Genomic DNA, 23547 nt, shown 5'->3' on the forward strand with positions numbered 1-23547 from the left:
CTGTTCTTGAATGGCCCAGCCAGAGCCCTGACTTAAACCCAATTGAGCATCTCTGGAGAGACCTGAAAATGGCTGTCCACCAACGTTTACCATCCAACCTGACAGAACTGGAGAGGATCTGCAAGGAGGAATGGCAGAGGATACCCAAATCCAGATGTGAAAAACTTGTTGCATCTTTCCCAAAACGACTCATGGCTGTATTAGATCAAAAGGGTGCTTCTACTAAATACTGAGCAAAGGGTCTGAATACTTATGACCATGTGATATTTCAGTTTTTCTTTTTTAATAAATTTGCAAAAATTTCTACATTTCTGTTTTTTTCTGTCAAGATGGGGTGCTGAGTGTACATTACTGAGAAATAAAATGAACTTTTTTGATTTTTGGAAAATGGCTGCAATGAAACAAAGAGTGAAAAATTTAAAGGGGTCTGAATACTTTCCGTACCCACTGTATGTATATAGATATATAGATAAATGCCAACCAATTCAAATAAGCCAAATCTAACAAATTAAAAACAGACTCATTTGTACCAAACCTCCCAAAACCATAATAAGCACAACATCAACAATCCAAATACAAAACTAAACAAACTGTCATTACAAGAATTTTATCATATACACAGTAAAAAACATACTGACCACATTCAGCGTCTCATAGCTCAATGACTACATACCTGATTTTTGATCAGATTTGAATTTTTGAATGTACTGCATTCTCTGACACTCAGAGGTAAGGAATTCCAAATCCTAGCTGCCTTTACTGAAAAGCAGTTTTGTCCAAATGTCGTAGAACGAAACTTAACACAACTCTAGGGGAAGCTCTTGTTAACCTTGAGCCTGGTCTGCTTATTGTTACGTACTGTTTAAGAGGTTGTGGTGCTAAGTCATGAATGATCTTATATACTAACCCAACATTGGACATAAACAGGAAGTTTTCAAAAGTCAACAGGTTATTCTTTTTGACTATATTACAATAATGATGAGAATTAGGTTTTTTATCCATGACTTTCAATGCTTGTTTATACAGATTCTGAAGTGGTTGCATTAATGTACTACTTGTTTGAGACCAGGTTGTGCTACAATATGAAAATGAAAAATGTGACAGTATCCATGTATACAGTATACATGTACAGTTTTGCTGCATCTGTACTCATTTGATTTCTTATAAATCTGAAATGAGCCAGATTATACTTTACTGTTACTTGCAATTTTTGTAATATGTTTTTTGAAGGTTAGACCGCTCTCAATAATCACACCTAAATGACGGATGGTAGATCATTTATATAGATACTGAATAAGAGAGGGCCTATAATCGAATCTTACGGATCACCAGTAAGACAATCTAAGAATGAAGAGGTTCTTCCTTTAATTCTTGTACATTGTTGTTTATTACGCAAATATGAAGCTATCCATTCAATAGCATTTGCTGAGACATTATGAGTTGATAATTTAGATAACAGAACATTATGATTGACTGTATCAAATGACTTTTTTAAATCTATAAAGATGGCTCCTCGTTCAAAGAATGGTGACCCAAGTTCAGATGGTTTATTAGCTGTTTGGTCACAACTTTTTCAATTACCTTAGATGTTATTGGAAGGATACTAACTGGTCTGTGGTTGGCAATTTCAGAATGGTCTCCCCCCTTGAAAATTGGAGTGATAACTGCAGCTTTTAACTCTCAGGGAACACAGCTTGTCCAAAAGAGTTAGTTATCAGCTGTGTAACTGAGGAACACAAAGTTATGGCATTCCTCTTGATCAAGCAGGAATCCATCCCATATATATCCTGAGCTGTTGAGTACTTTCAACCTTTTAAAACATTCATAACTTCTTGTTCACAGACCTCTGTTAAAGAAAAAACAGGGTAGATAGTATCTGGTGGTATGATATTGATTTTCCTAATCCCAAATTGTTTAGCTAAAGCATGAACAGAGTCTTTGACTTAAGACTTAAGACGACTTAATACTTTTATTTTCCTTTCGAGAGAGGTTATTAATGTATTTCCAGAGTAAGTTATTATTTCCTTTAGCCTGTTTAATTAGGTCAATAAAGAAATTTGCTTTCGCCTTCCTAAGTTCATTTACTACTTTGTTACAGTAGTCTTTAAAGAGACAGGCCAGTATCAGTATCAATGCCAGATTTTAATCCCTTTTTCAGTAGATGGTCTCTTTTCTTCATCAAATTCCAAATATGTTCTGTCAACCAAGGTAGGTTTATATTTGTTATTATGTGTATATGTTATATGTTATATTATTAGCTATTTTCTTACTAAATGTATCCTTAACATTGTTGACAGTATATATAAAAAGCCTTACAAAATACATTTGTTTCTTCAATGCTAGTTAACCTATCCCAATCTGAGTTTTTCAATTCTGTATAAAATTTGGACAAGTCTTTATTTGGTATCCTAAAGTCTTGTGTTTTCTTAAAATAAACCTTTTCTTACTTAACTTCCTCGCAATGAGTACTAGATTGTGATCAGAAATTTCTGTAACAAAATTAAAAGATTTGATAATTCTCTCTGGTTTATCGGAAAATACAAGATCAATTTGAGTTTTACTTATTCGAGTTTATTCAGTTTTTTCCTACTTTTCTTATCTGTCCAGTTTACATTAAAACAATCACCTCCTTTCCATGGCTTTGCATTTCTTTTAAAATATCCTTAAATGAGTTATATTTTGGGTATTAATGGTCATTTTTGGTAATTTACACACTCCGTATTTTAACAAACTCCTCCTCGGGATTTAGTCCGACCGATTTCAGATTTGTGCTGTGCACTCTAAACCCCTTGACAATTAAAAGTTGTACAAACGGTGAGTTTTCATGGAACGGTGTTCCCGTGGTGTGGCGTCGACAATTAATGATTCGCCATAAAACAGGAATTTGCAATAACTTAAGTCTAAATGCTCACATCTGTACCAAACTTCCTGCCCTGAACCCATCTACAAGCCAAAATTCACCTGTAGTCACAGCGCCGCCTGCTGGCAACAGGAAATGACACGTTTTACGCTGTAATGTACTACTCCTAGCAGGTTGGACACATCAACTTCAGAACTGTCCCAGAAAGCTCTTAACACATTGATGAAGCCATGTTGTAAAACTTGTGAGTTTGTAGTTAATGGCGTGGGGGTGGTGTTGCGGCAAAGTTCCACGCTCCACTTTAAACAAGGTACATTCACCCATACTCATAGGGCCACCTACTGGCTACAGGAAGTGACCTTCAATGAAGCAGCCCCCGTGGCGCGTTTTACCTACATGCACGAAATTTCTGTGGCACAGATGTACAAAAAAGCCTCTTGGAGCGATGCCCTAAACAAAACGGGAAACAAACGGGGTTAATTTTTGGATGAATTACACACTCTGTACTTTAACAAACTCCTAGAGAATTAGTCCGACCGACTTCAGATTTTCCCTGTCTGCTCTAAAGTCATTGACAATTAAAAGTTGTACAAATGGTGAGTTTCCGTGGAATGCCATGAAACCGGAAGTTGTTGTGACTTGAGTGTACATGCTCACATCTGCACCATACTTTACGTGCTTGATAACAGTCACGCCCCGAACACATCTACATGCCAATATTCAGCGCCACAAAGGGGGCACAGGAGGCGATGATTAACACCTTTGTGCAGCGTCCATTCACAGCTGCACCGGCAGAGCTCCAGAATCTGCAACACGGCGCCTCACACCTCGACACGCTACACGTGCGAGGGCCCGCCCAACGCTGCTTGCAGCTTTAATTTATATTTATATTTGAATTTGTTTGTGAATGAAAGTGTTCTTACACAGGTGACGTGCTCCTCATCTGTGTAGTCAAAATTGTCGACTTTTTGCTTGAAGGAGTCCAGGATCTCACCGTGTCTTGCCATGTCTGTGGCCAGGATCAGTGTGATGGCTCCCTGAAAAACAGTACAGCTCATTAATACACACATACAAGGGACATGTTTTCCTATTAACAGTGTGGACACTGCGGTAGTGGTGGTTACCTTTTCCTTAGAACTTGAGTTTGAAAAATATTTTGCAGCATGGCATTTATGAGCCAGTGAAACATAAGAGAGATTAGTTGTCAAATAAAGTTTAGTTATATAGCCCAAGATCACAAATCACACATATCTGATTTCTTTTAGGTGTTAATAGTTACGAAAGTACCCAAATATCTAATTCATGATTTGTGTCATATATTTCATCTGGAAAATATGCCCAGTGTTTAGACTCTTTGAATAGATAATGAAGTAAAACTGGTAAATGTGTACATGTTATGTCTACTTAGAAAATTGATAACTTGCAATAAGATTAAATGTAAGTTGGAATGCCAGTTCTCAGAGAGTGCATGTGTGTCAGTAGGGGGGGCAATAAACATAAAATTTCTCAGGAGCAATTTTTCAAGGGGACACAAATAATACAGCCAAAATAGTATTTTTATAGTACACAGAGAGAAGTCTTGCTATTATTTTTCTGGCCATTCTGACAAGAATGTAACAATCCCATCCAACTAACAAGCCAATAACCTGCCTCTGCACAACATGGAAGATCCTGTCAGGCATAATAGCAGCTACGATTAGTAGGCACATGGCTCAATACATGGACAGGGCACAGAAGGATATTGGTAGTAATACCAGTGGAGCCAAGCACCAGCTACTGGTTGATAGAGCAGTCACTCGAGACTGCAAGACCTGGCAGACCAATCTGTGCACCGCCTGGATTGATTACAAGAAAGCCTACGACTCACTGCCACATACATAGATACTGGAATGCTTGGAAATGTACAAGATCAACAAGACACTAATAGCCTTCATCAAGAACTCAATGGGGCTGTGGAAAACAAGTGTGGAAGCCAACTCAAAGCCAATTGCACCAGTCACCATCAGGTGCGGCATATACCTGTCAACCCCCTCAGCCAGATTATCACAAAGACTGGCGACGGATACCGGTTCTGAAGTGGAACAACCATCAGTCAGCTCCTCTACATGGATGACATCAAGCTGTATGCCAGAAATGAGCGAGACATCGACTCACTGATCCACACTACCAGGATCTACAGCAACGACATTGGAATGTCGTTCGGACTGGACAAGTGTGGTCGCATGGTATCAAAAAGAGGGAAGATGATCAGAACCAAGGGGACTGAACTACCAGACGGTCACATTGCAGATGTTCAGGACAGCTACAAATACCTTGGGGTGCTGCAGGCTAACGGAAACCATGAGGAGGCAGCAAGGAAATCCACCGCAGCCAAATACCTACAGAGAGTAAGGCAGGTCCTGAAAAGTCAGCTGAATGGGAAATACAAGATCCGAGCCATCAACACATACCAGTCATCAGATACCCCGCTGGTATAATAAACTGGCCGAAGGAGAAGATAGAGGCTACTGACATCAAGACGGACGGTTTCACCCCAAATCCAGCACCCTGAGACTGTACACCGAGCGTAGCGAGGGAGGCTGAGGCTAGTGAGTGTCAAGACCACTGTCCAGGATGAAACAACAAAGATCCAAGAGTACATCAGGAAGATGGTCCCCAAAGATGAAGGGCTTAGTGAGTACCTCAGGTAGCAGAAACCCGAGGGTGAGGACAAGGGAGATGAAGAACCTTCATGGAGGGACAAGCCGCTGCACGACATGTACCACAGACAAATAGAATAAGTGGCTGATATCAAGAAATCCTACCAGTGGCTGGAAAAGGCTGGACTGAAGGACAGCACAGAAGCACTAATCATGGCGGCACAAGAACAGGCACTCAGTACAAGATCAATAGAGGCTGGGGTCTACCACACCAGGCAGGACCCCAGGTGCAGACTGTGCAAGGATGCCCCTGAGACAGTACAGCACATAACAGCAGGGTGTAAGATGCAGACAGGCACTGCGTACATGAACGCCATAACCAGGTAGCTGTCATAGTGTACAGGAACATCTGCCATGAGTATGGGCTGGAAGTCCCAAGGTCAAAATGGAAGACACCTTCTAAGGTAGTTGAGAATGACCGAGCTAAGATCCTGTGGGACTTCAAGATCCAGACTGACAAACTGGTGATGGCTAACCAACCAGACATTGTGTTGATCGACAAACAGCAGAAGAAGGCAGAAGTGATAGATGTGGCAATCCCAAGCGACAGCAACATCAAGAAGAAGGAACACGAGAAGCTTGAGAAATACCAAGGGCTGAAAGAGGAGCTAGAAAAGTTGTGGAAAGTAAGAGCAACAGTGGTGCCAGTGGAGCACTGGGGGCTGTAACCCCCAAACTGGGAAAGTGGCTACAGCAGATTCCAGGTAAAACATCAGAGGTCTCCAGAAGAGTGCAGTCCTAGGAACAGCTAAAATACTGCGCAGAACCCTCAAACTCCCAGGCCTCTGGTAGAGGACCGGAGCTTGAGGATGACACATACCACCCCGCAAGGGCTGAGAGGGGGAATATTGTTTTTTTATATATATATATAATGCGCAAAACCCTACACAATGGTAGATACGGTATCAGCCTAATATTGGTTCACACACAGGATTATCGCTGTAATAAGAGATGCACAGATTATTTTCCTGGCTGATTCCAGTTACTGATTTTTTAAAAGGTGCCTGCCGATTCTAATTTTGGTTCCGATTCCGATTTTCTTTCTTTCTAAGATCTATAACTGACAGCATACACAAACATTTTTGTAACTATTTATTGGAAACATCTATTTTTATTAGGGTCCCCATCAGCACCAGTAGAAATGTTGGCTATTCTCACTGGTCTCATTTGTATGGTCATAATGAAACAATGATTTTAAAATAACATTAGCATTTTCACTGGAAGGAGCTGAAAATAAATTGCACACCATTTTAATTCTACCTAATTCTCCAATTTATGTTTGTGTTTAATCACAAACTACAGTAATCTGCTCACCTTGCTTTTCCCATCAGACACACAAGCACACACCTGTCGTCTCTCTCTGTCTGCTCTGACTTTATTTTTCCGCAGTTGTTTAAAAGAACTCCTGTTTCTTAATTTTCACCCGCGATTTCGTTTTCACAGCAGCAGATGAGCCGTGTGTGGAGGAGGCTTGTTGTTAATTACCGATAGAGCCCACCATGATATGAATGACATCGTCACCAACAGCTGTGTGTTCACTGTTGCTTTACCTGCTCCCTACTTTACAATGTCCACCGCGTCTCTTTCTGTGTGTTTCTCTGCAGATAGGCAGTGAGCGGTGCATCTTCTTCACTCTCGTGAATAACTTCCACACACCTAAGACATGTTTTAGCCTGTGTGTGTGGCTGTGACACGAGGTTACTGTCTGTGCACACACGAAACACGGCGCAGTGCACCGTGTTTGTAACGTTCAATGTGACCGGTCCCGATCACCGGTTGGAGCCGAATAAGCAAAACAAAACGGCCTATTTCAGTCCCCAGCTGATCAATTTGCACATCTCTAGCTGTAGAAGGTGACTTACTATCAAACAAGCAGTTAAACAAGCTACCAAACAAGCTAGGTAATGTTATAAGAACATAGTGGGCTCATGGGAAAAATAATCTGTTAATCATAACTTTTTGTCATGATTAATTTATTATTGACTCAGCATCATCTGTATTAAAGACAAAAGAATCAGTTCATCCAATGTTTAAAGTGAATAAAACAGCGCTGCCAGCCTGCTTAACATTACTGGAGCTCCACAACTACTGAGCAGTGGATTAAACCACTGTCAAAGGAGGGGGGACTCGAACTTTTTCTAAGCTTAAAATGCACTTTAATTGCCCTGCTTGCGATTGTATTGTTTTACTATTTACACAATTATTCTAAGTATATATCATTATATTATTTGATGGTTTTTAAGGGGGGGACCCCCCTGTACCCCCCTGGATTTCCGCCTATGGTCAGTGGGTTTCCTGTCACCCCACCTCTTTTCCTCCACCCTCAGGTGAGAAGACAGAAGACAAAGATCATGTCATTCAAGAAATATTGACCACCACCCCCCTGGATAGAAGTCTACAAAAACAGAAAAAGTCCAAACTTCTCTCTGTTCAGAATGTTTCAGCACAATATACAGTAAAAATTAGATCAGACAAAACTCCTGTAAAACAGGAAAGCCCTATCTGACACTGATAAATACAGACATGGTACAGTGCAACACACACACACACACACACACACACACAGCCCTACCTGTCTTATCTGTTTAAAGGCCTCTGGGTCAAAGTTGGAGAAGATGTTGCAGTCGGGCTGAGAGAAGATCTGGAAGGCAACAGCACAGTGGTGGTTCTCCAGAGGAGAGATGTCGTTGTAGCGAACCGCTAGCTCTGTTCTGGCGTTAATTTGGTACCTGAAAGATACAGAGGGACAGAATGAGAACATTGAGATGGCAATGGGAGGAAGAACCGAGAAGGGCAAGTGGTGAGAAAGAGGCAGACATAAGTGTGTGTGTGTGTGTGTGTGTGTGTGTGCCCATTTGCCTTACGTGTTGTTGAATCCGGGGTGATCAAGATCATGACACACAGCAGCTGTCATGAGAATCAATATGTCGACCTGAGTGAACTTCTCCTAAAAACACACACATATAAACATACATTTATATACAGGTGCTGGTCATATAATTAGAATATCATCAAAAAGATGATTTATTTCAGTAATTCCATTCAAAAAGTGAAACTTGTATAATGTATACATTCATTCCACACACTGATATATTTCAAGTGTTCATCAACTTTTTGATGATATTCTAATATGACCAGCACCTGTAAACACACATTTATCTTAATTAATGCTTCAATTAAGTATTTTATAAAAGGTGATATCCATATGTGCACTAATGGCACAGCACTACTGTGTGTGTGTGTGTGTGTGTGTGTGTGTGATCCCATCTTCCACCCTCAAATTGCCACATACAGTGTGTGTGTGAGTTTTATTTTTTTAAAAGACAAGACTGTTTTACAGTCAACAGACCACACTTGATGTTCCTGTCTGTCAGGCCTCATTCTCATCCACATCATAACAGACGACTTCATCAATTCAGGACACATTTACAAATAAAAAAATCTAATTGACGTGTACAAAATATGCTTGACAGATTATGACAAGGTGTTCATTTGCATAAATGTGTCCAACATTTGCAATTTGTTCAAAAGAATGAGAAATTGCTTTTTTGAATTTCAGTTCTGATCTGAGAAATGTACCAAAAAGAAAAAATGTAAATGTCATGACATTTCAACATGTCGGCCGTGTAGTGCTGTGTTAGTCTTGTGCTTTCTCGTCCCTCTCCTCTCTCCTCCTATCACTTCCTGCAGGTGTTTCTGGCTCTGGAGCTGTGGAGTCTGGATCTGTGACTGCGGGTCACCTGCTGCCCCCGTGTTCCTGCTCGACACCCTCTGCTACAACTATTGTTACTAGTCCTATTGTTATTATTGTTATTATAATCATTAACATTACTGTAAATATCTGTACCATTATTCATTCAGGCTATAGCAACATTACCTTTACTGTCTGTACCTCTGTGTGTATTTTGTGTAGGCAGCTCCCCTGCCCCATCCCTCTCTCCCCTTAATGCCCCTCCCCCCCAAATGTGATTTGGTGCTATATAAATAAAATTTAATTGAAACTTTGTTTTCAAGTGTCAAGTCAAGTTCTTGTTGAGTTAAGTCTCAGGTCTCTAAGAAGTCGGTTACCTGTAGGCTGCAGAGGCAGATCATGCTGTACATCATCTGGGTGACACAGAAACAGTGGCGGAAGTTGTGGAAGGGGTTATTCTTGTAGTTGTCATGAATACAAAGCTACATAACGAGAAAAAAAGACAGACAGGAGGTTTGAGACATGCTTGTATCTTACCATATAAATCCCAAAAATTTATCAAACAAAAAGAGTGAAAATGTATTATCAGCTTTTGGCCATTAAAGTTTTTTGAGAGATTGTTCTGGTCTGAAAAGCGGCAGACCATGGGAGGTTGTTGGCTGGTTTCAGTAAAACTATTTGAATTTGCTGAAGGTATTGGGTCCACGTCTCACCAGCCATCTCTTGAGTGTAATGGGGTTGATGTTGAAGTCTTTGACCAAGCCCAGGTCATGGTACATATGTTCCAGACAGCTCAGCATCTGGAAGAACAAAGGAACATGTCTGTGCTATGTCTCTATACAGTGATACAAGTACAAGATGGACATATGATGAGTAGAGAGTTTTTTGTCTTGCCAACAGCTAACATTCTTAGTATTTTGTTTTTTCTTTTCGAAATACTAATCTCACACCTCAACCTTAATGGACCTCCCTTTAGCAGTGCTAAATCCCCTCTGCATCACAGTTCCCCTTCGAGTGAACTCGAACTGCTTCGGTGACGAAACTATGGGAACGCCCCTGGGCGTGGCAGGGCTGAACTATGAATAAAACTACTCTAGAATGGTAGTGTGGGACGGCGTAACCGGAGGGGGTATATAAGCACGCCGGCACATAGGACACATTAGCTTCTTTCTATTCAGCAGGCACTCTGGCTATGTTTGGAAGCTCCATTTTCCTACCTGACATCGAGACGAAGCAGCAGATCATGTCAAAGCGATTCTGACAGTGTGTCTTTCCTTGTGAGCGTTTCATCACAGAAGGTGATACCCATGGGATGTGCGTCTCATGCCTGTCGCATGCTCAGGTGGCTCTCGAGGGGGCTGCCTGCGACCATTGCGAGGACCTGCCCCTGAGGGTGCTAAGGTCTCGAGCGGCTCTGTTCCTAGAGGATGGTCGGATGCGCTGACGGAGCTCCGTAGAGCGACGGACTTGGCTCTCCGTGTGACCAAGGAAACGGCCCGTTCCATCGGCCGATCCATGGCGGCTTTGGTGGCTACGGAGCGCCATCTGTGGCTCAACCTATCAGGCATCCAGGGGAAGGAGAGGGCTCCTGGATGTGCCCCTCTCGCCTTCTGGCCTGTTTGGCGAAGCAGTGGATGCTGTTGTCAACAGGTTCCAGCACGCCAAAACTCAGGGAGAGGCATTTGAGCGATATCTCCCCCGCTGGTCAGACTCCAGGACCACGACGGCTCAGGAAAGGCGGACGCAGCCTTCATCCAGCACCTACCCCCACAGCCAGAAGCAGAGCGTCGCTTCGCGGGATCCCCCTCAACCAACCTGGGACGCAAGATGGCGCTCTCGCCCACAGCCCCCCGGGAAGACGGATCTGAGGACCGTCATTCAGTCTCGGCGGGCCCGGGGGAAGAGGTCCTGAGACCTCGAGTAGGGGGACCCACCACCACCCCCCCGCCTCCTCCCCCTTCTCCCACCACTTCAGCGCTCGGGACACGCTAGCCGCCGGCAGGCCCTCGCCGATCTGTCTGCCCTGAGGGGCAGCAGCCGGAACACGACTGGGCTCACAAACCGTGGTTCACCGGCGAGCCTTCCCTGGCGGTCCTCCGCTTCAGGGCGCCACCGGGGATTCCCGCGGGACACCGGCCACCAGCCCCGATGGTCCCCTTGGCGAAGTTCGCGGAAGCTTGGCGAAGCCTCGCGAACATTTCCCCGTGGGTCCTCCGCACAGTAGTAGATGGCTACAGGCTGCAGTTCCGGGTTCGCCCCCCCAGATTCTGCGGGATGGTCGGGACTACAGTACACACAGAACAGAGCCAGATGTTGGGACAGGAAGTCCGCTCTCTGCTGAAGAAAGGGGCCACAGAATTAATTTCCCTACCAGTCAGAGAAGCCGGCTTTTACAGCCGATACTTCCTGGTCCCCAAGAAGGACGGAGGATTGCGTCCGATTTTGGATTTGTGGTCCCTGAACCAATCTCTGAGGAGATTCAGGTTCAGGATGCTTACCATCCCAGCCATCATCAGTCACATCCAATCCGAGGATTGGTTTGTCACGATAGATCTGCAAGACGCTTATTTCCACATCTCCATCCGTCCCTCTCACAGGAAGTTCCTGAGGTTCGCCTCGTGGGCACGGCTTACCAGTATCGGGTTCTTCTGTTCGGCCTAGCACTATCTCCCCGCACGTTCACCAAATGCATGGATGCAGCTCTGGCTCCATTGAGGCTCCAGGGCATCCGCATACCTGGCCCATATGTGGCGTCCTGGCCCAGTCTCGAGAGTTAGAGGTTCGGCATCGAGATGTCGTCCTCGCCCACCTTCAGCGTTAGGGGCTGCGGCTCACCAACGGACTGCGTTCCTAGGGGTGGTGTGGGACTCAACGACGATGCGGGCCCACCTGTCTCCCGCACGCATCGAGTCCATTTTATCCTCAGTGACCAGAGTGCATTTAGGCTGTGCCATCACTGTAAAACACTTTCAGAGGGTGTTGGGTCTTCTGGCAGCAGCGTCCAGTATAATACCTTCCGGACTACTGCACATGAGAGCCCTGCAGTGGTGGCTAAAATCCAAGGGATTCTCCCGGAGGGGAAATCCGCTCCGTCTGATACGGGTTACGAGCGGATGCCTTCGTTCCCTGTCTGTATGGAGGAAGCCTTGGTTCCTGTCCCAAGGTCCAGTGTTGGGAGCAATCTGTTGCCGAACAATTATTTGAGACCCGTGACTCGTTCCAGGGTTCCCACCTGGGACCTGGCAGTGGTTCTCGAAGCGCTGGCTGAGGCCCCCTTTGAACCCCTGGAGTCGGCTGAGGCCATGTACCTGACCCTTAAGATGACCTTTCTCCTCGCCATCACCTCTCTGAGGAGGGTGGGGGATCTCCAGGCACTTTCGGTGTCTCCCCAATGCCTGGAGTTTGCCCCGGGGAGGGTCAGGGCCATCTTGCACCCTTGTCCAGGTTATGTCCCTAAGGTTCCGGCCAGTTCGGCAGGGTCCACGGTGCTGCAGGCGTTTCATCCCCCACCTCATGTGACGGCGGAGGACGGGAGACTTCATCTGCTCTGCCCTGTCAGAGCACTGAGTATTTACACTCTGAGGTCTTCCCGGTGGAGGAAAGCAGACCAGTTGCTGGTGTGTTTCGGGTCCCCAAAGGCTGGGCTCCCCGTTTCTAAACACACCATCAGCAACTGGATCGTTCAGACTATTTCCCTGGCCTATCAGGTGCGCCTTCACCTATGGCCGTAAGGGCGCACTCTACTCGAGGCATGGCGGCTTCTAGGGCCCTCCTCGCAGGGATGTCACTCCAGGATTTGTGTGATGCGGCTGGCTGGGCCACACCTCACACTTTTATCCGGTTTTACAGTCTGGACCTGCCTTCTGCACCCGGCACCCATGCACTCTCCTCCTAGTCGTGCCGTCAGGTTCTGCACGCTGGGGGCAGGCGGGGTTTCGGTGCGGCCTAAGTGGGTTTCTCGTTCCCATAGTGTCGTCACCGACGCAGTTCGAGTTCCCTCGAAGGGGAACGTCTCGGGTTACGTATATAACCCTTGTTCCCCGAGAAGGGGAACGAGACACTGCGTTGGTCCGCCACACCTCACCCCGCCTGGAGTGCATTGCTTCATAGAAAAGGCTAATGTGTCCTATGTGCCAGCGTGCTTATATACCCCCTCCGGTTACGCCGTCACACACTACCGTTCTAGTAATACCAATAGGATTGGATTAGTTTCATTCATAGTTCAGCCCTGCCACGCCCAGGGGCGTTCCCATAGTGTCGTCACCAACGCAGTGTCTCGTTCCCCTTCTCGGGGAACAAGGGTTACATACGTAACCCGAGACGATTTCTCAAACACTCCATTTACACCTGGTATAAAACTGTCCAATCTTGCCTTTGTGTTTATAGCTGGTATTTTTATTACGTTCTTGTTATGCTCAATGAGACTGGATCTCTGTCCTCCAGCACAGTCTATGACAGATTCATGATTGTTTGTCCCCTCTTGTAAATTTGGTGAATGTAACACGTGATGTTATCCCTCTCCTTCTATAAAAGATATTGTGTCAGTTTGTCCCGGTGTGGTGCAGTACCGACATGTAAACTACTCTGTAACTAGATAAATGAAATGCCTTGTTAACAGCAGATCAGCTACTCATGAGTGCAACACACACTTTCACACAAACAGTTATTTCTTAGTGTTTATCAGTGATTTCACACCCAGACTGCTTTTATTTTTCACGCAGTTCCATTGAATAATGCATCTTTTGGCACTTTCATGGCACAGAATGGAGGCAGTCATTAGAGGCACGTCTCCCTCAGCCTTTTCACTTGCTATATTTTAATTAAATTCAGTTCCATTTTATTTATATAGTGCCAATTCATAACAAAAGTTATCTCATTGCACTTTTCATAGAGCAGGTCTAGACTGTAATATAATGAGTTTATGTTAGCTAAAAACACAATATAAACATAATGGATATAATGTTGGGTGCCAGCATGCTGTAGGTTGAAAATTGTGTTACAGCAGGAATTTTCACAGTAACGTTTGCGGTACTATAGGAGAGGACACGGTAAAGTTGGGCTGATGAGGTGAGAGGGCCAGGGTTTAAGGGTCACTTAGCCTCTAGTAGCATAACACACCAGAATCTCCAACCCAATTGTCAGTGGTGCAGTTGCATTATGGGGAATGTAGTTGCCATTTTGACAAACAATGTGTGGGGAAAAAAAACCTTTTATGAAACTGTTCATCAAGAGTCCAACAATGTTTTAGAAGGGCAATGCTAAATCATATGAGAATGATTTTAAATCACGTGCACCTGGGTTTAACAGGTTTTTTTGTCAGTTTGGGGTAGGTAATATCAGCCAGCTCACAGTTACAGTTGTTTTATTTTCTACTTCCTACAAAGATCTTTAGACTACTAATAACTTCATCATTAGTAGATTAATCAGTAATAATTAATGGTTATTAGCCTATCCTTGATGAAAACTTAATCAGTAGATTAATGAGGGCATGGGTCTCACCTCATTGGGTTCCCACTGCCAAGCATCGAATGAAGGCAATCTTAGAGCTGCTACTGTCTCCTTAGACAGGTGGTACTACACACACACACACACACACACAGACAAAGGACAGCAGGGCAGACGGGGCACAGGGAGAGGAGAGAGGGGAATTGTGGTTGAGTCAGTTCAGCGAGCTGGTCAGTCTTACCTCATTGGCCTCCCACAGCCAGACGTCGAAGGTGGGTTTTTTGAGGCCGTCTATGGTCTGTTGTGACAGCATGTACTGCAGACAACAGAGCTTGCAGTTAACCCTGTCTGCCTGGCTAAGGGGCACCACTACACACACCTACTGTAATTCATTCCTAAATTCTTGCTGGACTGCTGTTTCCCACTACAGAGAGACTATTCAAATTTATTTTCAGTTATCAAATATCATTGGCAGCTATACTAAAGGAAGCACTAGCTGTCAACATTTCTAAATTACAACTTGTCACTGTGTGCAAACATTTTATGGATTCACTGGCGTTTTCTCAGAGAGTGTTTCAGGATAGAGATGAGATGATTATTTCAAATTGACCTACTGCACTGCACTGATTGACTGATTTCTGGAAACAGACATGGACTAAACCTAATCAACATCTACAAAATTGGCCAGTTACGTACATTAACATAACTGTCACATTTCCACTGCGAAATGAAATAGATTTGGTTTGGTTTTTGACATACACAGGGAACCTCATGTTTGAGAACAAACCTTTGTTCTGTCTGCTTCCTGGAACCACAATGGAGATGTGGTATTTCTTAGTACAGGTGACATCACCAGACTAACCAGGCTAACACAAAGTGGAGTGAACAGTGCGTGGTAGAGTCTTTCTAGGAAAACCTTACCTTAGGGTAGGAGGGTACGTCTCTGCGAGGAGTCAGCTTCTTATTGTCTTCCAGGAAGTTACTGAAAAGAAATAAAAACAGCTTGAGGCAACAGAGAAAAGGCAATAATAACAACAATAATGGTACATAATATACTACTTCTGAAATAATTGTACATATATCAAATGTAATTATATATAATAAATAGTTAGTAAAATTACCTCAATCTCCAATGTAAAAATTATATCATTGAATCTTCACCAGCCTTACTTTCTCAATTGCTTCTACAACTTCTAGTTATTAACATGACCATTAATACTACTGCTAGTAAAACCTAATACCTACCTTAACTAATAATTATTTTCATTATATAATAATCTGTCATCCTTTGATTAATTGATTTATCTTGTAGTCTACAAATCATCAAAACAATTTTACAAAATGTTTATCACAAGTTCCCAGAGCCCAAGGTGACATCAGTATGAAAGCCAAAGACACTGTGTTCCATTTACAATAATACAAAAAAAGAGAAAAGTAGCCAACACTCACTTTGGAGAAGCTGGAACCAGAGAACGTTCAGAGAACAAAACCCCAAGTGTTAAATATTAAATAAATAAAAGATGTCATGAAATAAATAATATGAATTAATTGTGTACAATATATAAAAGAACCAATACTTTATGAAATAATTCAAAGAATTACTACAGTGAATTTGTGTTTTTTTGTTAATTATTATTTTATAAAAAAATGCTACTTGTAATTTCATGTGCCCTCTCCTGACAGTGGTTTCGTCACTGCATTCTCACCTTTCACATCACGCCAATCACATGACCACTTGTGTTAGCTTAAGCAGACAGTCATTCTGAATCAACCAACCAGAGGCTACTGTAACTAAATACAGACACTGAAGTTAAGGTCTCATTTTATGGTATTAGCTTATCAAGGCTGCACATGCTATCTACCTAGCTAGCTAACTAGCTAGAGTGGGTTGTGAGCTTGGTTAATCCCTGAGTATTAAAGTGAAAAGATCAGTTTTAGCAGGTGACGCGGTTAATTCAGAGGTACTTTTCCCACTTTTGAATCTAAAGATGTTCCTCAGAGAAAGGCACACAACTCTGTGAAGATTAAAATGACATATAGACTTTCTCTATGGTCACTCAAGCCAACAGGAGCTAGCTAACGCAAGGGCTCTTCACTTTCATGCTAAATAGAGGGGAGGGGTACGGGGTTGAATGCTGTGGCCAGTCAGGAACCTCTCAGTGGGGAGGACCATTCCTGCCTAGCCTCCCTATGACCTCTTCCGCCTACCCGCTCCAGTTATGGGTGCTTCTCAAGTCTCTTAATTGCATCCACGTTTCCCTCACTTGCGTCTTTTCCTTGCATCTTTGTCCCGCCCACCGAGGATTCATGGAGAGATGCAAGGAAACCAAGCAAGGAGATAAGGAATGAGGAAATATTGTAGGAGCCATTTCAGTGTTTTGTGTCCAGGTATGGTCTGTAGTTGGTTCTAGGGTGCTGGGATAGCTAATTGGGGCTCATCTACTTAGGAGGGCAGGTGCAATCAGACATAGGTGTTGCCAGAGCGGAAAAGCCAACTAGTTTTTGACCGCCACCAATGCTGTGGCTGTTTGTTTGATTTTGTGACAGTGTCGATGAAGACTGCATATTGTTCAGTAATGGATATTGAAGACCTTGTGTAACAATAAATCATATATCTCATGACAGAGAAAAAATCAGAACTTGAACTCCTGGTACCTTCTTTCTGAACCGAACAAAACGGCCACGGTAAGCTCGTCAACTAGCCTACTTGCAACCCTCTGCATAGCCCTCAGCTGCTTTAAGCTTAGGCTTAGCAGTTACAAATATGTTTCTAGAGACATGAGACGTTTCCTCTGAAGTGTCACGTAAAGCGACGTCTGTTTTCTAATGTGACTGTGGGAGCTGAAAACAGCTGGATCAGCTGTCAGTCGGCTCTAACAAGTGTAGAGACTTTTGATGGAGTGTTGGTACTAATAAAGTCTCACAGTTATCAGAGACTTTAGTTCAGTTTAGTGACTTGTCCGACTCCTTATGCTACGTGTTTACTATGTTTTATTTTCGTCCATTTGGTCAAAACACAGGAATGACCAGCCTCACGTGACTGAATAAAAATGACGATAAATGATGTAAAATGTGTTTCTTGCTGACAGACTCTCTGATTCTCTCCGACTTTAATTGTTACCATTATAGAAGTTGATGGGAGAAATAAAATAGATAAATGTGTAAAGTTGTGTGTGGGGCTTTTGTTGTTCTGTTTTGTTGCTACAATGAACACAGGTTTGGGGGGTGGGAGGGGTGTGGGGGCGTGCTCCGGTTGGATGTCTAGGGCGGGTGGCGTGTCCCTAGGCCCCCCTTGTGGGGGCTCCCGCCGCTGACCCCTGCCAGCTCTCTCACGACGAGGGTGTGCAGAGGTTCCGGGTGCACATGGCCAGTGTTGTTTGGCTGGTTCTTGGCCTGGTGCCTTGTGGTAGGCTGTCTGAGGGGGCCGGGCCCTTGTCCGGGGTAAATGTAAATGCTCTGTATTTGTATAGTCTTTTTGAACGCTCAAAGCGCTTTTACACTACATCTGCATTCATCATTCACACACATTCATTCAGAAACTAACATTCAAACATTCATACACTGGCAGAACAGCTACCAGAGGCTGGGTTCAGTATCTTGCCCAAGGATACTTGACATGCAGCCTGGAGGAGCCGGGGATTGAACAGCCAACCTTCCGATTAACGGGCAACCCGCTCTATCTCCTCTGGGTGGTCCTCGGATTTGGTCCCTGGTTCTCCAGGGGTCTCACTCCCTGGCTGCAGGGGCTCCCCGTTATGGCGCAATGGGGCGGGGCTGTCCATGGGGAACGTGGTCTCGGGTCCGTTGCGCTCTGGGGGGGTTCCCCAAGCCCCCCTCTCTGTCCCACCCCCATCCCTGTTGTCTTGCAGATGCTGTCCTTTCTCTGCGGTGTCTTTTTGTGCCCCCCACCCCCATTTCTGCCCCCCTGTCTGGCCAGGGAGACAAATTAATACATAATTAAATATATAATAAAACGGCCAAAGGAGCATATTAATACTCTCTTGTTATAGCAAATTCTGTCTGACCAAACAACAGCTCCTCTATACCAGGCTGCTGGGCAGGACAGAATTAAAAAAAGAAAAACGATAAAAAGAAAGTAATCCAAGCTCACAAATTGGGGAAGCCAGCTAGGTAGGTAGCATGCGCAGAGGTGAAAGCTAAGACTTAAAAGCTAAATGTGACACCATGAAAAGTGAGGTTATGAAATAAGTGAATATATGCATAAATAAAGTTTCATTGTGAGAAATCCCATTATGAAATTAAAAATGTCTCTTAGCATAACATTTTGTTATGAATATGAATGAGGAAGTGATATTTCAAAAAAAAAAAAATTGTTGGCTCATTTATATATTATACACTATATTTTCACGATTGTTTCATTGTGGCTTTTTTATGTATTCAATATTGAACCTGTAGTTTCGATCTTTTGCTATGCTAGTGACTTAAATGATCAACTGAGATTCAGTTATTGAGCAGAAAATTGTTGTTACTGTCACCTGTTGTTTCTGGATGCCATCTCCTCACGGAGTTTCTTGATGTCGTTGCGACATTTCTCAATCTCCACCACCTTCATCCCCTCCACTACAGACAGACAGAGTCATTTATTAAAACACCACTAGTCCTACTGAAGTTAAACATCTCATTTTATACAAAATGCACTTTTTCATGGCTTTTCAACATAAATGTGTCTCCAGTGTGTCTAGAGACCCCCAAACTATGACAAAACATTCTCTCCTGCTCAGTCTGTAAATGCGTCTCTAAACAAACATTTTGAGTTTTCCTCCCTTCTTCACGTCAAGAACGGATCTGCTTAGCAAAGGACCTTCTTCAACGCAATTGACTGCCCCGCCCACTTAACACATACTGAATACACCGCTCTCAGTGGCCAGCTAGCCGCTGTTACCACCTGGCTCTGACTAATCCAGTGGTCCAAATGTTAGAGTTGTAAACACCAACACTCCAAGCGTCTGGTCCTTGCAGAATCAGCTAATAGGACATTGGATTTCTTGCTGCACGACTAACTGAGCTAACAGCAGCAGCTACTGTTAGCAGTAGTTTACGGCTTGAGTAACTAGTAACTAACAAATTTAGTAAATCACCGAAAGTTGAGGCAGAGCAGCCGGAGGACAACCGAGGGAAAACTGGAAAATATTTTATCCATAAAATATGATCCAGTTTTCCCAAAACCAGTAAGTGTTTGTACTTTAATCATAGCAGGCCCTATCTCCACACTTTTCCGCGGAGGTAGGAACTGTGAATGACTGCTGACGGCGTTGCAGTAGAACAGATTTAAATAGGAACATGTCTATACATATACAGCAAGTTTGACAGGACTGAAGTTAATGACATACAAATAAGACAGATGTGCAATAAATTAGTAATAAATTATAAGTTACTATAGCTTTCACTACTGTTCATTCCGGGGGCAGCCATCTTGGATTTTGAGTTTTGAGTTGGGGAGGTTCTCCCGACTCAGAAATTCGAACTTTCCATGTCAAATGGAATACACCATAGGTCCTGTCCCTCTCCAGGGCTGTGGGAATTTGCAGAAAGAATTTTTGCAAGGGCTTTTAAGGAGGGGGGCCTTAAAGAGACAAGAGCTAAAAAGGAGTGCTCAGAGTGAATAGAGGTGCTAAAGCAATGGACAGTATGAGAAAATGAATGTTTGAACATTAAAGCATGTAAACAGTTTCCAGTAGAAACCAAAAATAAAAGTAAAAGCTTGAAAATTTACATAATATAAGACTTAAATTAACGGGCCATTAAATAATTTTCAAAGGTATCAAGATAGTTTATATTGTATAATTTCTCATTATACCTTGTGTTGTATAATGATAAATGAAAGTTTGTAGTCCCTTCATGCTACACACATAGAACTTAACAGACAATTAAATGTGTATTAGAATATGTAAAATATACATATACACATCTTCCCCCACATAGGACATTAAAGGTGGAGTAAGCTAATCTGCAGAGATGACGAGACGATCAAAGAGCCAGCAGACCAGCTGAGACAGCGATACTCACAACTCTCTTGCTGCTATAGCTAACTGTCACAGCCAGTGCTGTGACTCTGGGTCTGTTCCATGTTTTCTCTTTGTGTATGTGTTAGGTGACGGAGCTACACACCGGTTACCAATCAATTATTCATAACCACATATGGGAGAGTACCTCCAGCCATTTTGTCTCCAATGTTCTTGTGAAACATGTTTTTGATGATGGCTTGCACTCTGAGTAATTCCTGTGTTTCTCCTGTGTCTCAGAACGGTCGGTTACGTTGTAACCTTGGTTCTCTGAGTGGAGAGACTATCTCTCCACCGTTACATATTCCATATGTATGGACTCTTTAAGACACCCAAGCCCATATAGTAACGAACTATTTACAAATGTACACTATTTATACACCAACCAGGTCAAGGCCACGCAAGTCGCAAAGGCCAAGCCTGAGAGGCAGAGGGGCTACTGGGGAGTCGGCAAGATGCAAGACTGCCCCAAGGAATGCGTGGAGGCCACTCAGGGCAGTTCTTGTGAAACATGTTTTCAGGGCAGTCATTCACTGACGAGATACGCCCAGGAGTCGTTCACCAAAGGAGGGGCTGGCTGCCACATTCAGATGGTAGAATCTGGTGAAAGTGGACTGAGACGACCATGTTGCTGCTGCACATATAGCCACAAGGGAGGCTCCCTGCCACAAGGCCCATGAGGTAGCAATGCCACGGGTCGAGTGCGCTCGTGCCCCGGGCGGGATAGGCACCCCCGAAAACCCATACGCCTGCTTAATAGCGTCCACATCCCAGTGGGACAGCCTCAATTTTGACAGAGGCCTGCCCTGGCTCCTGGACTCAAAGCAAATGAAGAGCTAGTCCGTCTGCCTGAGGGCTCGAGTGCGCTCTGACAGGGCACAACAGCAGAGCCACTGCAGATCAGCTGACCCAAGGGGCTCAAAGGGGGGTTGCTGAAGAGCCCCGAGGACCACGTCCAAATCCCAAAGAGGGACTGAAGGTCTGGTCTTACGAACCGCCAGCCTCTGAGAGCGTCTGAGAAACCAGGAAATAAGGGTGTCAGTCCTGCTCATTCAGTGTGGAAGCATCAACACGAACTGCCTTAAATGCCGCCACCATCCCTCGCAGGGTTACGGCTGACTTCCCTGCCTCCAGCTGGGTCTGCAGAAACGACAGGATGTCCTGTGCTCTCGCAGAGTAGGGATCCACCTGTCTAGTTCCGCACCACTTGGCAAACACCCCCCAGCGGTAAGGGTAGGCCTTACCGCTGCCTGCAACAGCAGGTCCCTCCTCCCTGCGACAGCAGGTCCCTCCTGTGCAGGAGTTCCCACGGCGTCCCATCTAAGAGTGGCAGGATCGCTGAGAACCATGTCATGTGAGGCCAAAGAGGAACCACCAGAATCAGCCTCACTCTTCGGAGAAGAGGCTGGAGGAGAGTGAAGGGAGGAAAGGCGTAAAGGAGACCTTGGGGCCACGGGTGGGCCAGAGAGTCCCAGCCCAGAGGTGGATTGTCGTTCTTCAGGGAGAAGAAGAGGTGACAATGCGCCGATTCTCTGCACGCAAACTGCATGAGGCCATATCTCCTCCACCACCTGAGGAGTGAAGCCTCCACTCCCCTGGGTGAGGTCCCCCTCTCGACATAATGTCCGCTGCTGAGTTCAGCGGCCCTGGTACATGCACCGCTCTGAGAGAGCAGAAGCGGTGGTGTGCCCACAGCCACAACTCGGTTGCCAGCTTGCAGAGTGCAAGGGAGCCCAGCACCCTCCGTATTACTTCCGTGTTTACACTTAGCTCTGAGAGGCTAATAGCTTGGCGTGCTAGCACAGCTATGCCTCTGTTCTTTTATCACTTGTTTGAGATGTCAGGTGTCAGCCGACAGCGCCGGCAATATGCTCGAGGGAGTTGGCGTCTTCCGCCGACCCGGGGTTTCATCCGAGGCAGCGTGGAGATGCCGGATCGGCAGGAAAACAGAAGTGTCTGTTAGCCAACTTGATGTCTGCGCTCAGCACGGACAACACAGGGTGCGTCAGCTCACAAGACAGACAGCTACTGTTTTGGAACAAGGGAAACAGCAATCCAAGGAGGCTTAAGTTTATGGAGATTTCTAACGTTGGATGATGAGTTTCTTTATCGTCCAACATACCAGTAAGCCATATTCTGTTTTTTGTAAGGTGTCATTTAAGATTAAACCCTGGATCATCAGAAGGTGTCATTTGTCAAGGTGGAAATGGTGCATACAATCTCCTAGCGAAAGGAATGTACTTTTGGGCAGTCCCATATATGTATGAAAGTCCCATGTGATGATTGTGAGGCCCAAGCGGTGTCTCAATCTATCACATGCAAAAATTATTACAGTAGCTAATCAGAGCAGAGATCCAACAAAATCATCTTGTCATCTAGTGAAATGACATGTTAGATAATGATAACACTCAGTCACTTGTTGCTGTGTTGCATTTTGAGGGCTTAAAAAAGCTGACCCAAAACCCACAGTAGTATGGACTAGAGCATTAGTTTTGTAGGTTTGATGTTTCAGCCTATCAGTGCCCCAGCAGATATATGATGGTGACATTATGCTGAAACCATACCGAGTGCCTCATGATGCTCAATTAGTTCTTTTAAATACAAGTAGAGAGAATCAAAGAAAGGCAGCAGGGGGACTGGAGAATGAGAGAGGGAAACAGATCCTGCAGCTGTGCACTGGCCTCGCTCTGAAATAAGCAAATCCCACTCACTGAGCCTGCAGCTGACGTCCACTAGCATTTACAGCTGTCTGTCGTTCATTTAAATTTTATTTATATAGCGCCAAATCACAACAACAGTTATCTCAGAGCGCTTTTCATAAAAGAGCAG

At 44.3% G+C, this 23547-nt stretch overlaps 1 protein-coding gene across 6 annotated transcripts in view; it reads right to left on the reverse strand.

Annotated features, from left to right (window-relative positions):
* Positions 1 to 23547, reverse strand: part of pde9aa (phosphodiesterase 9aa) — a 114494-nt gene that overhangs the window by 7370 nt on the left and 83577 nt on the right. For 5 of the 6 annotated variants that reach the window (XM_046053288.1, XM_046053289.1, XM_046053291.1 and 2 more), the window contains 9 exons: positions 19192 to 19276; positions 15617 to 15677; positions 14937 to 15011; positions 14750 to 14824; positions 9964 to 10050; positions 9628 to 9732; positions 8424 to 8506; positions 8132 to 8288; positions 3784 to 3897 (listed from right to left, as the gene is read on the reverse strand). In XM_046053288.1, coding sequence (XP_045909244.1) covers positions 3784 to 3897; positions 8132 to 8288; positions 8424 to 8506; positions 9628 to 9732; positions 9964 to 10050; positions 14750 to 14824; positions 14937 to 15011; positions 15617 to 15677; positions 19192 to 19276 — 842 coding nt within the window. The remainder of the gene's footprint in view (positions 1 to 3783; positions 3898 to 8131; positions 8289 to 8423; positions 8507 to 9627; positions 9733 to 9963; positions 10051 to 14749; positions 14825 to 14936; positions 15012 to 15616; positions 15678 to 19191; positions 19277 to 23547) is intronic. The other variant, XM_046053290.1, reaches the window with a different exon arrangement.

The sequence above is a fragment of the Micropterus dolomieu genome, linkage group LG07, assembly GCF_021292245.1.
Source record: "Micropterus dolomieu isolate WLL.071019.BEF.003 ecotype Adirondacks linkage group LG07, ASM2129224v1, whole genome shotgun sequence".
Taxonomy (NCBI): Eukaryota; Metazoa; Chordata; class Actinopteri; order Centrarchiformes; family Centrarchidae; genus Micropterus; species Micropterus dolomieu.